Genomic DNA, 13766 nt, shown 5'->3' on the forward strand with positions numbered 1-13766 from the left:
GTTTCTCCCTTTTACTAACGATGAAAATTTCATGATAGACGCTATGCCAAACAACCTCAGAAAGGTAATTTCACATTTTGGCCCTGGTTTTTCCTTGCGTAGGAAGTATTCACTTTGAAACTGAGGACTCAACAGAAAAGATTTCATATGAAATCTTCATGACAGATGATCTGTCAGGGGACACCCATACCTCTATGATGCGCCCAAGACCATGAAAGTTTTCCTGACCCAGTAAGAGCTGACACTTGACCCCAACACACTCTCACCTTCTCACCAAATGTGCCAGATTAATGTCCTGCTCCAAATTCAGCTCTTTTCATAAAATACAAAGCTTTCACCCTTCTACTTGTGAAAAAGAAAATTTCTGCCTCTTTCTTACTGTTTCTTTCTTTTTTTTTTTTTTCAATTCTGAGCTCAGGTCAAGTGTAGAAATCTTACTGTTTCTATTATGTGGTTCCTGAGGCTTCACAAGACACGTGAAATTAATTAATTAACTAAAGAACACAATGCTAAACTCATAACAAAATAAAAAGCAAATTTCTTGCTGGAACAAAACCTGGTAAGGATAAGGAACCTTGTTTCTTTACATCAATGAAAACCACCTCACTTAATAAGCCTTGTGTATGTGTGTGGATTAAAACAGATTATCATACATTAATTTTAAAACTTCTGGATTAATATGTTAATGCTTCTCCCCTCCTTAAAAATATTATCTAAAATTTTTTCTTGATTTGTAAACAACTCGCACTTTAAAGAAAACAAATTCCACTTCCAATTCTAAGATACTGGAGAAAAAAAGTATTTTCACTAACAAAAAACCAAAGCAAAACAAAATACTTCAAGATATTATCTAGATGACAAAAGTTTGCTCATATTGTACTACCTCTAGAAAGCCCACTGTAGAGTATCCATGGCAACAGGATCCAGACATCTTTTGTTTCTATTTCTTCCTTTACTGAAAAGCTCAAAACTTTGCAGCAGTCATTCTCACCCTTCCTAGAACTGAGAGAGTCTATCACAACTGACTCTCTTCCACTCACACGGCGATCTGACCCACTCAAATTGGCAGGCTTTAAAAAAAAAACAGTCAAAATTAAGAACTGTGCAGCCATGTGGCGGACAAACCACCATTCTTATTGGCAAAAAATTGACAGTATCTGAGGAATGGGAAGGACCAAAAGTCACAGTAAGGTGGAGGAAGGCAGGAGCTCTCCGGTTCGTCTGGATGACAAAATCAAGCGGGCTCTTCGCAGAACACCCAGACAGGGGTAAGACCCAGCCTCAGCAACTCGGGCTCTGATTCTGAGCTGAACCGCATTCAGCCATTTCTAGCCTCCAGCACAACACAGCAGATAGAGAGGGGGAGAAATTCTGTCCATTATCGTGAATTATTCTGGAAACCAAGACAAGACCCGCCCCCCTCTTGTGCGATTCAGCTCAACAGCGGGGCGGAGCGTGAGAAGGAAGAGGCAGCGGGTTCCCCGCCAGCCTGCGGCCCACCGGCCGGGCCGGAGGAGATGAGCAGACGGCACCGGCTGCAGCGCGCCCTCCCATTCAGACGCTCTGCTCGAGCGCTGTCCAATAGGAACACACCTCGAGCCATCCCTGTCATTTAAAATTCCCAAGTAGCCACACTCAAAAAAAAAAAGTAAAAAAAGAAACCGGTGAGATGAATGTTAACAATATATCTTCGTCAGCCCAATAGGTCCAAAATAGGGCCGTATATGTAAGTGTAAGGAGAGCCCTCAGGGTCTCTTTCCTCATCCGAAGTCTCGAAGATCAGGCGTGCATTCCGCAGCCAGAGCACACCTGCATTCGCTCCAGCCACACTGCCAGTGTCCCCCGTGCCGGTCCCGGGCGGCCGGTGGCACCTCGCCGGGCAGCGCGGGCCCAGCGCGGGCAGGCGGACCCGGGCCTCGCCTCGCCCTGGCGCTCCGGCCCGCCAGGCCACGCCCCTGCGGCGACCGTCCCGACCGGAAGCCGCGCCACCGCGGGCTGACAGGTCCCCTCGGGAAGGGCGGGAGGAGAGCCCGCCGGGCAGGCCCCGGCCCGCGAACGCCGGAAACCTGTCGCCGCCGCCCCGCGGGGCCGGCCCGCGCAAAACCGACGGGGGGAAATGGAAATAATTTACAAAAGAGGGGTCAGCCCCAAATCACCGAGCCAAGCCCTACGCGGCATCCCTCCCGCCCCCAAGCCGAGACGCCTCAGCCGGCTCCCGGCGACCCCCAGGGCGGACACAAATAATAGGGGGGGGGAATTATTTTTTAAGTGAAATAGCCAGAAAGCAGACATTTTTGCCGGAGGACTTGCACGCAGAAGTGGGTCACGCTACGGTGGGCGCGGGCAGGGGAGGCGCCCGCCCGGCCCCGGCACCCTGCGCGCCCCCATTCCCAGGCCCGGCGCCCCGGCCCGCCCGGCCCGGCCTCCGCCCCTCCCCCTCCCCGCCCGCCGTCCGTCCGTCCGTTAACGGCCGCGCGCGAGCACGAGGCGGCGGCGGCGCGCGCGGGGGGAGGGGCGGCGCGGGCGCGCGGACACCCGGCGGCGCCCACCACCCTACCTGCGGGACGGCGCGCCGGCCGGCGGCGGGACGCGGAGGAGGAGGCGGCGGCGGCGGCGGCGAGGCCCGGGCGCTCGCTCGCAGCTCTCGCTCGGCCGGCAGCGGCGGCGGGCTCGGCGGCGCCCTCTGGCGGCGGGAGGCCGCGCGCGGCGCCCGGGAGACGCCGCCATTGGCTGCGCTGCAGCGTCGGGGCCGGGGGCGGCGGCGCCACGTCGGGCCGGGGGCGGCGACCCGGCGCCGTCTGACCCGCGGCCCCGGAGCGGGCGCGCGGCCGCCGACGCAGCCAATGGCGAGGGCGGGCGGGGCCGGGCGCGCGGGGGCGAGGACGTCGCCGGCCGGTGCGCCCAGGGACAGCTGCGTCCTCGGGACAGCCACGCTCGTCCCCGTCCCACAGACGGGCTCGTCCCGCTTCCTTCCGCCGCTCTTGCAGGGCCCCGGTCGTCGCCCGTCCGCCTGGATTTTCCGCGTCCGGGCGCCTCCCCAGGCCGAGGCGGAGTCCCTGCCCGCGGCACGGGGGGAGGGGTGCGGGCCAGCACGCGCACGGAGACGACCGTTTGGGGCGGCGGAGACCCAGGAAACCCAGCGGGGCCGTGTGGCGGTGGGGAAAGGCCCCCGGGGGGGCGACGTGGAGGAAGCGTGTCCCAGGCAGAGGGAAGAGCAAGTGCAAAGGCCCTGACGCTGGAGCTCGGCGTCCGGCCTACAGGGAAGGCATCCGGCTCTGTGTGTGCAGGGAGGGGAAAGCTGAGGGGCAGAGAGAGGCCACCACGTGGAATTTGGGGTTCGTTCTGTGTGGGATGGGGGTCGGTCATTGAAGAGGCTGAATTGGGAGTTCCAAGGTCTGATTTACATTTTAGAGACTTCTCTCGGGCTCCTGTACAGACAGTGGGCTGTAGGAGGCACAGGAGGGCAAGCGCGGTGACCAGCTGGGTGGCGCTTTCTTCCAGGGGGTCTGGGTGATGTGGATATACAAACCAGGGTTATTTGTCAGCTCGGGCTGCTGTGGCAAAACACCACAGATCAGGAGGCTTAAACAAGAATTTATCTTCTCACAGCTCTGGAGATTGGAAGTGTCAGAGTTGGTTTCCGGTGAGGCCTCTCTCCCTGGTTTGCAGACAGCTGCCTTCTCCCCGAGTCCTCACGTGGCCTTTTCTCTGTGTGCATGAATCGAATCCCTGCTATGACTTCCTTTTCTCATAGGGACACCAGTCCTATTGTATCAAAGTCCCAACCCTGTGACCTCATTTAACCATAATTACCATCCCCAAAGCCCTGACTCTAAGTATAGTCACATTAAGCGTTAGGGCTTCAACATATGGATTTTCGGTCCACAACACCAAGCAAGTGTGTGACAGAAAAATTCAAGGAGAGCTGATAGGGGTTCTGGCTTTAGGGAAGCTTCTGTGAGGAACGGGTTCTTCTCGTGGCCAGGGGCTGCTCATGACTCAGGTCTCAGCTCGCATGGCTTCTGGGGAGCCCTTCCCTGACAGCCCATCTACAGTGTACTCCTCAGCACAGCCCCCTCTCTGACTGCACAGCAGCTGTCACTATCTGAAGTGACGCTGTCAGTCATTTGGGTACTTGTTTGTGGTCTGCTTCCGCCCCCACAGGACAGCAGAGCCCCTGCCTGTTTTGTCCTGAGTTCTTAGCCCCTAGGTAATACCCAGCACTCCCTAAATGCTTCTTGAGTGGATGTCTCAAGAAACCTTGAGGCCGGGCGCTGTGGCTCACGCCTGTAATCCTAGCTCTTGGGAGGCCGAGGCGGGCGGATTGCTCAAGGTCAGGAGTTCAAAACCAGCCTGAGCAAGAGCGAGACCCCGTCTCTACTATAAACAGAAAGAAATTAATTGGCCAACTGATATATATATATATATAAAATTAGCCGGGCATAGTGGCACATGCCTGTAGTCCCAGCTACTCGGGAGGCTGAGGCAGAAGGATCACTCGAGCCCAGGAGTTTGAGGTTGCTGTGAGCTAGGCTGACGCCACGGCACTCACTCTAGCCTGGACAACAAAGTGAGACTCTGTCTCAAAAAAAAAAAAAAAGAAACCTTGAAGCTAGGATCTGGAGGGTGAGCAGGAGATACCCAGGGGCAGGGGTGCATGGAGAGAGGGGAAAACCTCAGTCAGAAGGTGCTGGAAGGCCAGGAGGGCTGGACCACAAAGAGCTGGGTGGGTCTCAGGTAAGGCTCTGCAGGGCATTGTGAGGCCACGTGAAGTTGGGTGTTATTCTGACACTGTGAGGAAAAATTTGATGGGATTATTAGTTCCCCATTGTTACTGTAACAAGTTACCACAAATGTAGTGGCTTAAATCAACGCAAATTTGTTAACAATTCTAGATGGCTGAAGTCAAGGTGTTACGAGGGCTAGTTCCTTCTGAAGGCTCTGGAAAAGAATCTGTTCTCTTGCCTTTTTCAGTTTCTAGAGGCTGCCTGCGTTCCTTGGATCCTGGCCCCTTCCTCCATACTCAGTGCTAGCCATGGCTGGCCGAGTCTTTCTCTCAGCATGTCTCTCTGAGGATACTTCTGTCGCCACATCTCCTCCCCTGACTCCCGCTTTCTCTCTTAAGAGCCCTTGTGATTGCATTGGGCCCACTTGGACAATCCAAGATGGTTTCCCCATCTCAAGATCCTTAACTTTTTTTTTTCGGAGACAGAGTCTTGCTATGTCCCCCTGACTAGAGTGTAGTGGAGTCATCATAGCTCACTGCAAACTCAAATTCCTGGGCTCAAGCAGTCCTTTTGCCTCAGCCTCCCAAGTAGCTGGGACTATAGGCACAATGCCACCACGCCAGGCTAACTTTTTCTGGTTTTAGTAGACATGGGGTCTGGCTTTTGCTCAGGCTGGCTTTAAACTCCTGACCTCAAATGAGCCTCCCGCCTCGGCCTTAGCCTCCCAGAGTGTAAGATCTGTAACTTAATCACACCTGCAGACCCTCTTTTGCTAGGTAAGGTAACACATTCACAGATTCCTGGGTTTAGAATGTAGATGTCTTTGGGAAACTGTTTTTCTGCCCTCCACAGGGAGCGAAGTCAAGGACGTCGGATGGGTCTGCTGTCTGGGATCCCCATCTCAACCCTGGTACCATGGGGAATACTATGCCAAAGAAGACAAACTGAGTCACTACCTCCTTGAGCTTCCACTCCATGGGAGGAGTTTTCAGGTTCTTCACTGAATATTACACTGGTCTGTTCTCTGAGGACCTATTAAGTGTCCCAGGCTCTGTTCAAAGCACCTCAGGATCCGAAGCTAAATGAGATGGGATTCCTGCCCTCAACCAGCCTTCAGTCAGGTAGGGGAGAGGCTTTGTGCGTCAGTGATTCTAGGGGTGCCACAGGTAGGCAGAGGAGTCTGTGAAGGCACCCTGGAGTGACCTCTTTGTTCTATCCACAAATATTTACTGAGCATTCACTCTGTGCCAGATACTATTCTAGATGCTTAGGATGCATCTGTGTACAAAACAAAGAACTTTGTCCTCTTGGAGTGTACATTCCAGGAAAGTGAAACAGACAACAAACAATATACATAAATCATATAGTATATTAGAGGATGCTAAGTATTATGATTTTTTTGTTTTATTTTTTATTTTGCGACAGAGTCTCACTCTGTTGCCTGGGCTAGAGTGCCGTGGCGTCAGCCTAGCTCACAGCAACCTCAAACTCCTGGGCTCAAGCAATCCTTCTGCCTCAGCCTCCCTAGTAGCTGGGACTACAGGCACACGCCACCGTGCCCGGCTAATTTTTTCTATATATTTTGGTTGGCCAATTTCTTTCTATTTATAGTAGAGACGGGGTCTCACTCTTGCTCAGTCTGGTCTTAAACTCCTGACCTTGAGTGATCCGCCTGCCTTGGTCTCCCAGAGTGCTAGGATTACAGGCGTGAGCTACCACGCCTGGCCAAAGTATTATGTTTATTAAAAATAAAAAGCACACTCTCATATGTTTATCACAGCACAATTCTAATTCACAATTGCAAAGATAGGGAACCAACCTAAGTACCCATCAACTGTTGGGTGGATAAAAAATACACACACACACCACATAATACTATTCAGCCATGAAAAAGAATAAAATAATGTCTTTTGCAGCAACTTGGAGGGACTAGAGACCACTATCCTAAGTGAAGTAACCAAGGAACAAAAAGGAAAATACCACATATTCTCGCTTGTAAGTGGGAGCTAAGCAGTGGGTACACAAGGGTCACACAGAGTGACATAATGGACATTGGAGACTCAGGGAGGGGGGATGTGGGATGAAAAATTACCCACAGGCTACAATGTACACTATGCAGGCAATGGGTACACTAAAATCCTAGATTTCTCCACTATACAATTCATCCATGTAACAAAAAAACCATGTGTACCCCCTAAATCTATTAATTTTTTTAAAAGGCAGGAAAAGGGGGGGATCAAGAATTATGGGGAGGCATTAAACGCCAGGATGTGAAGTAATCAGAATGTACCAAAGATGCTGCTAGAGATGCTAGACTGAGAAGTGGAGGGTGGTACCAATGAATGCCATGAAGAAAAGACGTCATACAGGAGGCGGTATGGGAGCCAGGTCACACAGCAGGGCTTGCAAAGTCAAGTTCCTCCAGCGTCCCACAGGTGTTGTAATGAGGGAAGCCCACCCAGGGTCTACTGATGTTGGGAGCGCCCACCCTCCCTGATTGCTGCCAGGGGTTCTACAAGTCCAGCTTTGCCAGATGTTCCAGGTTTATTTCAAGATTAGCTAGAAATTGGGATTTTATTACCACGAATATCCCTATTTTGAAGTTAATTAAATAGAAAAGAGAAACTATGTAGTGCAAATAAACCATGTCTGTGGGCAGCACTGAGCCCATGGGCCACCCATTTGCAACCTCTGTCTTAAAAACTAAAAAGGATTTGGATAAGTCTTACACCTTCCAGGTTCATTAAGGGAAGCTATAATGTACCCACTAGTTGTTCTAGTGAATGCCATAAAAAATATAGATGGAAAGCAAAATTCCTATAACTAGAACTTTTGTATCCTAAAAAAGAGAAAGCAAACAAAACTATTCTTTTATCTGAGTTGTGTTTTCTCCTAAGGTGTTTGAATTCAATCTTGCTCAGCTTGAATCCTCCACCCCTCTGCATGTTGTTCCCGACATGTATTAGGAGTCGGTAGATAGGTCTATCTCAGGCTGCCTTGGTTTTCCTTTTATGTGGGCACCCAAGTTAGGTCTCTTAGTGAAAGAACCCCGCCTCCTAGCACCCACCTGGAAAATGGGGAGTGATTTCTCCTTGGTCCCTGGGATCTCTGGACAGCAGCTTCCACCCCTACACAACAATAGCAGCGGTAGTTCTGTTTTAGGTATGAAGTTCTTTAAGATTCTCAGCAGGATGGCCGGGCGCTGTGGCTCACGCCTGTAATCCTAGCTCTTGGGAGGCCGAGGCGGGCGGATTGCTCAAGGTCAGGAGTTCAAAACCAGCCTGAGCAAGAGCGAGACCCCGTCTCTACTATAAATAGAAAGAAATTAATTGGCCAACTGATATATATATAAAAAAAAATTAGCCGGGCATGGTGGCGCATGCCTGTAGTCCCAGCTACCCGGGAGGCTGAGGCAGAAGGATCACTCGAGCCCAGGAGTTTGAGGTTGCTGTGAGCTAGGCTGACGCCACGGCACTCACTCTAGCCTGGGCAACAAAGCGAGACTCTGTCTTAAAAAAAAAAAAAAAAAAAAAAAAGATTCTCAGCAGGAGCTGGCAAGCACATGTAGCAAAAGTGTTGGTTTTTTAAAAAATATATTCACACTTTACATTCCCTCGAAAAAAAGGTCCTTTGTACTGTGATAAATACCATACTCTCTGCCAGGTGCGGTGGCTCATGCCTGTAATCCTAGCACTGGGAGGCCGAGGCGGCAGGATCACTTGAGCTCAGAAGTTTGAGACCAGTGTGAGCAAGAGTGAGACCCCATTTCTACTAAAAATAAATTTAAAAAAAATACCTCGGCGAGATGGTGGGCATCTGTAGTCCCAGCTACTTGGGGGGCTGAGGCAGGAGGATCGCTTGAGCCCAGGAGTTGGAGGTTGCTGTGAGCTAGGCTGACACCACAGCACTCTAGCTGGGGTGATAGAGCAAGACTGTGTCTCAAAAAAAAAAAAAGATATAAGTAGGTAGCGGGGTGGTGGAAAGAGAGGGGCTTTGGAGTCTGGGAAACACGGATGTAAATCCAGACTCACTCTTTACCCATGTGAGTGACCATGGGCAAATTCATGAGCTTTGAGTTAATCTTTAAATGTGGATAAGGATGCCCCTGGCATGGTGAGGATTAAATGCTACACATGTAAAGTATTTGGCACGGAGAATGTGTTCAATGAATAGCAGTTACCTTTCCATAATGAATGGGGGCAGCTTTTTCCAGCAGCCATCTTTGGGGTGGAGACTGTGAGCCACACTCCACAGTCCCCCTGGGAGTGACTGCCTTGGAAGAAACTCTTCCTGTGGGGCACAATGAGAGGGTGACAGATTTCTCATGTACACTGAGGTGGAAAAATGGTTGAGAGTCTCTAGCTTAAAACTGGAGCCCAAGAGATAAACCCACAATCTGGGACCATTATCAGCACATTATCTACTCAAATGAACTAACCACAGGGCCATCTTCAAATAAGAACCAATAATAAAAATGATCTGTTTGTAAATATGACATACCTGTACCAGAAAAGGGAAACCCACAATTTTATAGCACTCAAAATGTGAAAGACGTGTGCTGTTTGCCGAATGACCACAGGATACTTTAACAGGGTCACATGCATTAAATTTTGTCACTACTCATCTGGAAATCTGTGCTAGCATCTAAATGTGCAGCATGAAAAGTATAATATTATTACATTTCTTCTGAATTGAAGAATCACTGTGAATCACCTTGATATATTTATTCCAAATTATGCTTTCATGAAATGCATAAAAGTGTAAGAGGCAAAAAAATACTGACTGGACTCCTTTACTTGGCTTTGTAGGTATTACATAGATTATGCATTTGCTTCCTCCTACTTTCTCTTGTTATTTATTGAGAGCTCTTCAGCTTTGAAAAATGGCTTGTTAAAAATTCCACTCAGGCCGAGCGCTGTGGCTCACGCCTGTAATCCTAGCTCTTGGGAGGCCGAGGCGGGCGGATTGCTCAAGGTCAGGAGTTCAAAACCAGCCTGAGCAAGAGCGAGACCCCGTCTCTACTATAAATAGAAAGAAATTAATTGGCCAACTGATATATATATAGAAAATTAGCCGGGCATGGTAGCACATGCCTGTAGTCCCAGCTACTCGGGAGGCTGAGGCAGCAGGATCGCTTGAGCCCAGGAGTTTGAGGTTGCTGTGAGCTAGGCTGACGCCACGGCACTCACTCTAGCCTGGACAACAAAGTGAGGCTCTGTCTCAAAAAAAAAAAAAAAAAAAAAAAAAAAATTCCACTCATGGGCTGGCTGCCAGGACATCGATTTAAATATGTAACCAAGTACAAGCAAGCTTCTAATCATAATATAAGGTATGAGAGCCCTAGTTATCCAAGGGGAAGAAGGAACATATTTGGGAGATAATAAGACAGACTTTATATCTTACTTGCCAGAATTCTTTTTTAGTAATATTTAGGAGCTATACTAAAGGTAGGAAAGCAGACCTTTGCTTGTGGAGTGAGCTTCTTTGGTTCTTAACCTAGATTTGATACTAAGCATAATGTCACAGTGTATCGCACTTGTATTTGGGGAGATGACACATTTATTATGCAGAAAAAGAATGAATCTAATTCACAGTAGCTTCTGAGAGTAGAGTAACATGGGAAGTGAGGAGTGCTCACTTGCCAGACCTGGGTCCAATTCTTTCCCCTACTTCTGCCCCAATTTGGAATTCAGGTCCGTTTTCCATGTGTTGGGCTGATTTTTTTTTTTTTTCTCTGATCATTCTCTGACTCATGGAGTTAATCCTGCCCATAATTTCTACTTCCTCCAGCCTCTGGGACTCGAGCCACCTGGAATTGGTCCTTCTGGGATCGTGGATGGAGTCCAGAGAGTTCCATTCATCTGTTCAACAGACACGAGTGCCAGCTACATTCAGGGCACTTCACTGGGACCCACCATCCACCAGCTATGGTTTCTACACTCCAAATGCTTAAAATAAAACCTGCTCTTTGAAGATCCCACAAGGTGTGGATTTGGGAAATGGACTATAGAATAGGAAGGAGCAAAACCACAAGACAATGTGATCTCTTGGGATATAGGGTTTTATTTTTATTTCTTTTTTTTTTTTTTACCCAGCTCTTCACAACTGTAGTTTTTAGATCGTTGTCTTTTTGTACGTGAGAATGTCAGGACATGTAAATGGTAAACAATGTAAAATCAGATGACTCACCACCAACAGTGCAAATTAAAAGCTACTCCTTGCCTAAGTTAAAGGAAACTGCTGTCAGGCTCCTTTAATTCAACTAATCAACTATATATATATATATATATATATATATATATATATATATTTTTTTTTTTTTTTTTTTTTTTTAGACAGAGTCTTGCTTTGTTGCCTAGGCTAGAGTGAGTGCCATGACATCAGCCTAGCTCACAGCAACCTCAAACTCCTGGGCTCAAGCAATCCTGCTGCCTCAGCCTCCTGAGTAGCTGGGACTACAGGCATGTCCCACCATGCCTGGCTAATTTTTTTTTTTTTTTTTTTTTTCTTGAGACAGAGTCTCACTTTGTTGCTCAGGCTAGAGTGAGTGCCGTGGCACCGGCTAATTTTTATATATTTTTTTTTAATTGGCCAATTAATTTCTTTCTATTTTTAGTAGAGATGGGGTCTTGCTCAGGCTGGTTTTGAACTCCTGACCTCGAGCAATCCGCCTGTCTCGGCCTCCCAGAGTGCTAGGATTACAGGCGTGAGCCACCGCCTGGCCTAGTCAACAATATTATGCTAACTTTTGGGGTTTTTTTACATGCTGAAGGCTCATACATTTTACTCCATGTTTTATATCATTTGGCAGAGAGCCAAGGCTTATTAGGAAATTCACAGAAACCATAAACATAAAAAATGTACAAGTCCTCCCTTGAGTAACCACACAAATGTTTCCAAGAACATGTCCAAGCCACTTTTCTTTCCCTTCTCAGAAGTTGTCATAAAATGTACTTAGTACAAACATGCCTTTGCTGCTCTAGATTGATTTATAGCAAAATTTTAAATCAACAGATTTTAAAGACATTTGCAAAAAGGGAATGAATTCTAAATCAAAATCGTGGTAATCTGGTAATGCTATAAATATCAAAACCAGACACGAAAACCTCAGCCAGCTCTGCTCCCTAACACCATCCATCCTTCCAGTGTAGCGTGTAAGGCGCATGTCTTCATTAGAAAAGGTGTTTCTGTGATTACCACTGCAATATACGTATGTGCAGAGAACTAAATATCGCTGCGCACATGTGTCTATGAGTGTGTGTGTGTGTTCCCTTTTGGAAGAAAAAAGTACAATCAGAATTTTCATGTATATATATTTCACATAAGTTTATACAGAATGGACCTAAATCTCCTGGTTTTGTTTCCCTAAAATAAATAGATCTATGTTTTCATCATCCTTAGGTTCAGTGTGGCTTTGTAAGTGCTTCTCAATTGAGATGTTAATTTTTCCACCTCCTCTACAGCATCCTCTACATTGCTTTTCCCAGCTTTCATAAGAGGAAATGATTTAAAGTCTGCTAATTTATCCACAAAACATATGACAGTGGTTTGGCGTCTTTTTGCCAGGAGGATGTCAAAATCTAGCACTGAAGTTGCTCTAACCAGGAAGAACCCAAGTCTTAGTGATTCATGTAGCCTTTGGTGAGTTCACGTGATTTCATGTTCCTTTTCAAGCACCTTACTGGTATTTTCTTTCAAGGAGTTTACGAAAGTATATGTCAGTAATTTTTTAGGTGTAAGTGACCATTAAGTAGTGAGCCCTAATTAAATGAGGTTGAGGCAGAGAGGAAATATACGAGCTCCTGTAACTTAATCCCCTTGGTTAGACACCTCGGTGTCATCTGGACCCACTCTTTCTGTCCATCAATTCTCTGGCAGACCATCAATTCTGTCCATCAGTTATCTCTCCCCTCAGGGCAAGATAGGTGCCCTAGTTCCAAGCTTAAGTGGCATTTTCTCAGCAACCCCCACAAGGACTTGCTCTTACAAAAATTCCCAAAAAATGTCCTGGGCCTCAATCTCTCATTGGTCAGAACTGTGTCACATGACTGTCCTGAACCACTCACTGGGGCTAGGGGGATGTTACACAATGTAGACTTGGGCCTAAATTTACATATTCACCCCTGCAACTGGGGAAACTGTCAACCCTGCTAAAAAACAAGGAAGGGTGGCTCCTCAAAAGAAAGGGCTTGGGCTGGGCACAGTGCCTCATGCCTGCAATCCCAGCACTTTGGGAGATCCAGGTAGGAGGATCGCTTGAAGTCAGGAGTTCAAGCCCAGCCTGGGCAACATAGCAAGAAGACCCCATCTCTATAAAAAAAAAAAAAATTAGCTAAGTGTGGTGGCTCACACCTGTAGTCCCAGCTACTGGGAAGGCTGAGGCAGGAGGATCGCTTGAGCCCAGAAGTTGGAGGCTTCAGTGAGCTCTGATTGTGCCATTGCACTCCAGCCTGGTCTAGCATGGGTGACAGGAGTGATTCTATCCCTTAAAAAAAAAAGAAAAGAAAAAGAAAAAAAGGGCCTGGTTTCATGAAAAATGTGGGAGAGGGGAAAAAATAAACACATGAAAATAAAAGATAAATGAAAATAAAAGAATGGTCCTAGTACCTGAAGACAGTTGTGACTGAGTGGAACTGATGTCTACAACAGTGACTTTGGTAAAAGAAAATAACTAAACGGGTATAGTTCCTCTCTTGTTCCAAGCCTCTACTTTCCTAAACAATCTCATCCCTATTTCTGGCTTCCACTGTCATCTATACACACTGATGACTTTTATGTTTGTTTATCTCTCTGGCCTGGATCTGTCCTCTGAGCCCCAACCCTGCAGTTGAACTGCCTACTTATCTCTCTGTGGCTATCTCAGAGGCATTTCCAACACAGCACATCCAAAACTGAACTCAGGACTTCCTCCTCCCCAGGTGACACTTTCTTAGGGAAACCTTCCCTAGCTTTCTTGACTACGTCAGCCCTCCTGAGTAGAGGCACTCCAGGCAACAGATATGTCCCTCTGACCCAGGTTCAAAGTTACATCTGTTTGTG

General features: G+C 47.9%; 2 protein-coding genes across 2 annotated transcripts in view; one reads left to right on the top strand and one right to left on the bottom strand.

Moving 5' to 3' along the window:
* Positions 1–2680, bottom strand: part of ZC3H7A (zinc finger CCCH-type containing 7A) — a 41618-nt gene extending 38938 nt beyond the window's left edge. The window contains exon 1 of the mRNA XM_012784464.2: positions 2558–2680. The gene's annotated coding sequence lies outside the window, so the exon portion shown is untranslated. The remainder of the gene's footprint in view (positions 1–2557) is intronic.
* LOC105882278 (uncharacterized) lies at positions 1226–10964 on the top strand. Its single transcript, XM_075994839.1, has 6 exons — positions 1226–1268; positions 1771–2002; positions 2488–3335; positions 3610–3643; positions 5580–5848; positions 10518–10964. Exons 1-5 carry the CDS (start codon positions 1226–1228, stop codon positions 5689–5691), a joined length of 1269 nt encoding a protein of 422 aa, XP_075850954.1. The 3' UTR covers positions 5692–5848; positions 10518–10964.
* Positions 10965–13766: the final 2802 nt, after the last annotated feature.

The sequence above is a fragment of the Microcebus murinus genome, chromosome 19, assembly GCF_040939455.1.
Source record: "Microcebus murinus isolate Inina chromosome 19, M.murinus_Inina_mat1.0, whole genome shotgun sequence".
Classification (NCBI taxonomy): Eukaryota; Metazoa; Chordata; class Mammalia; order Primates; family Cheirogaleidae; genus Microcebus; species Microcebus murinus.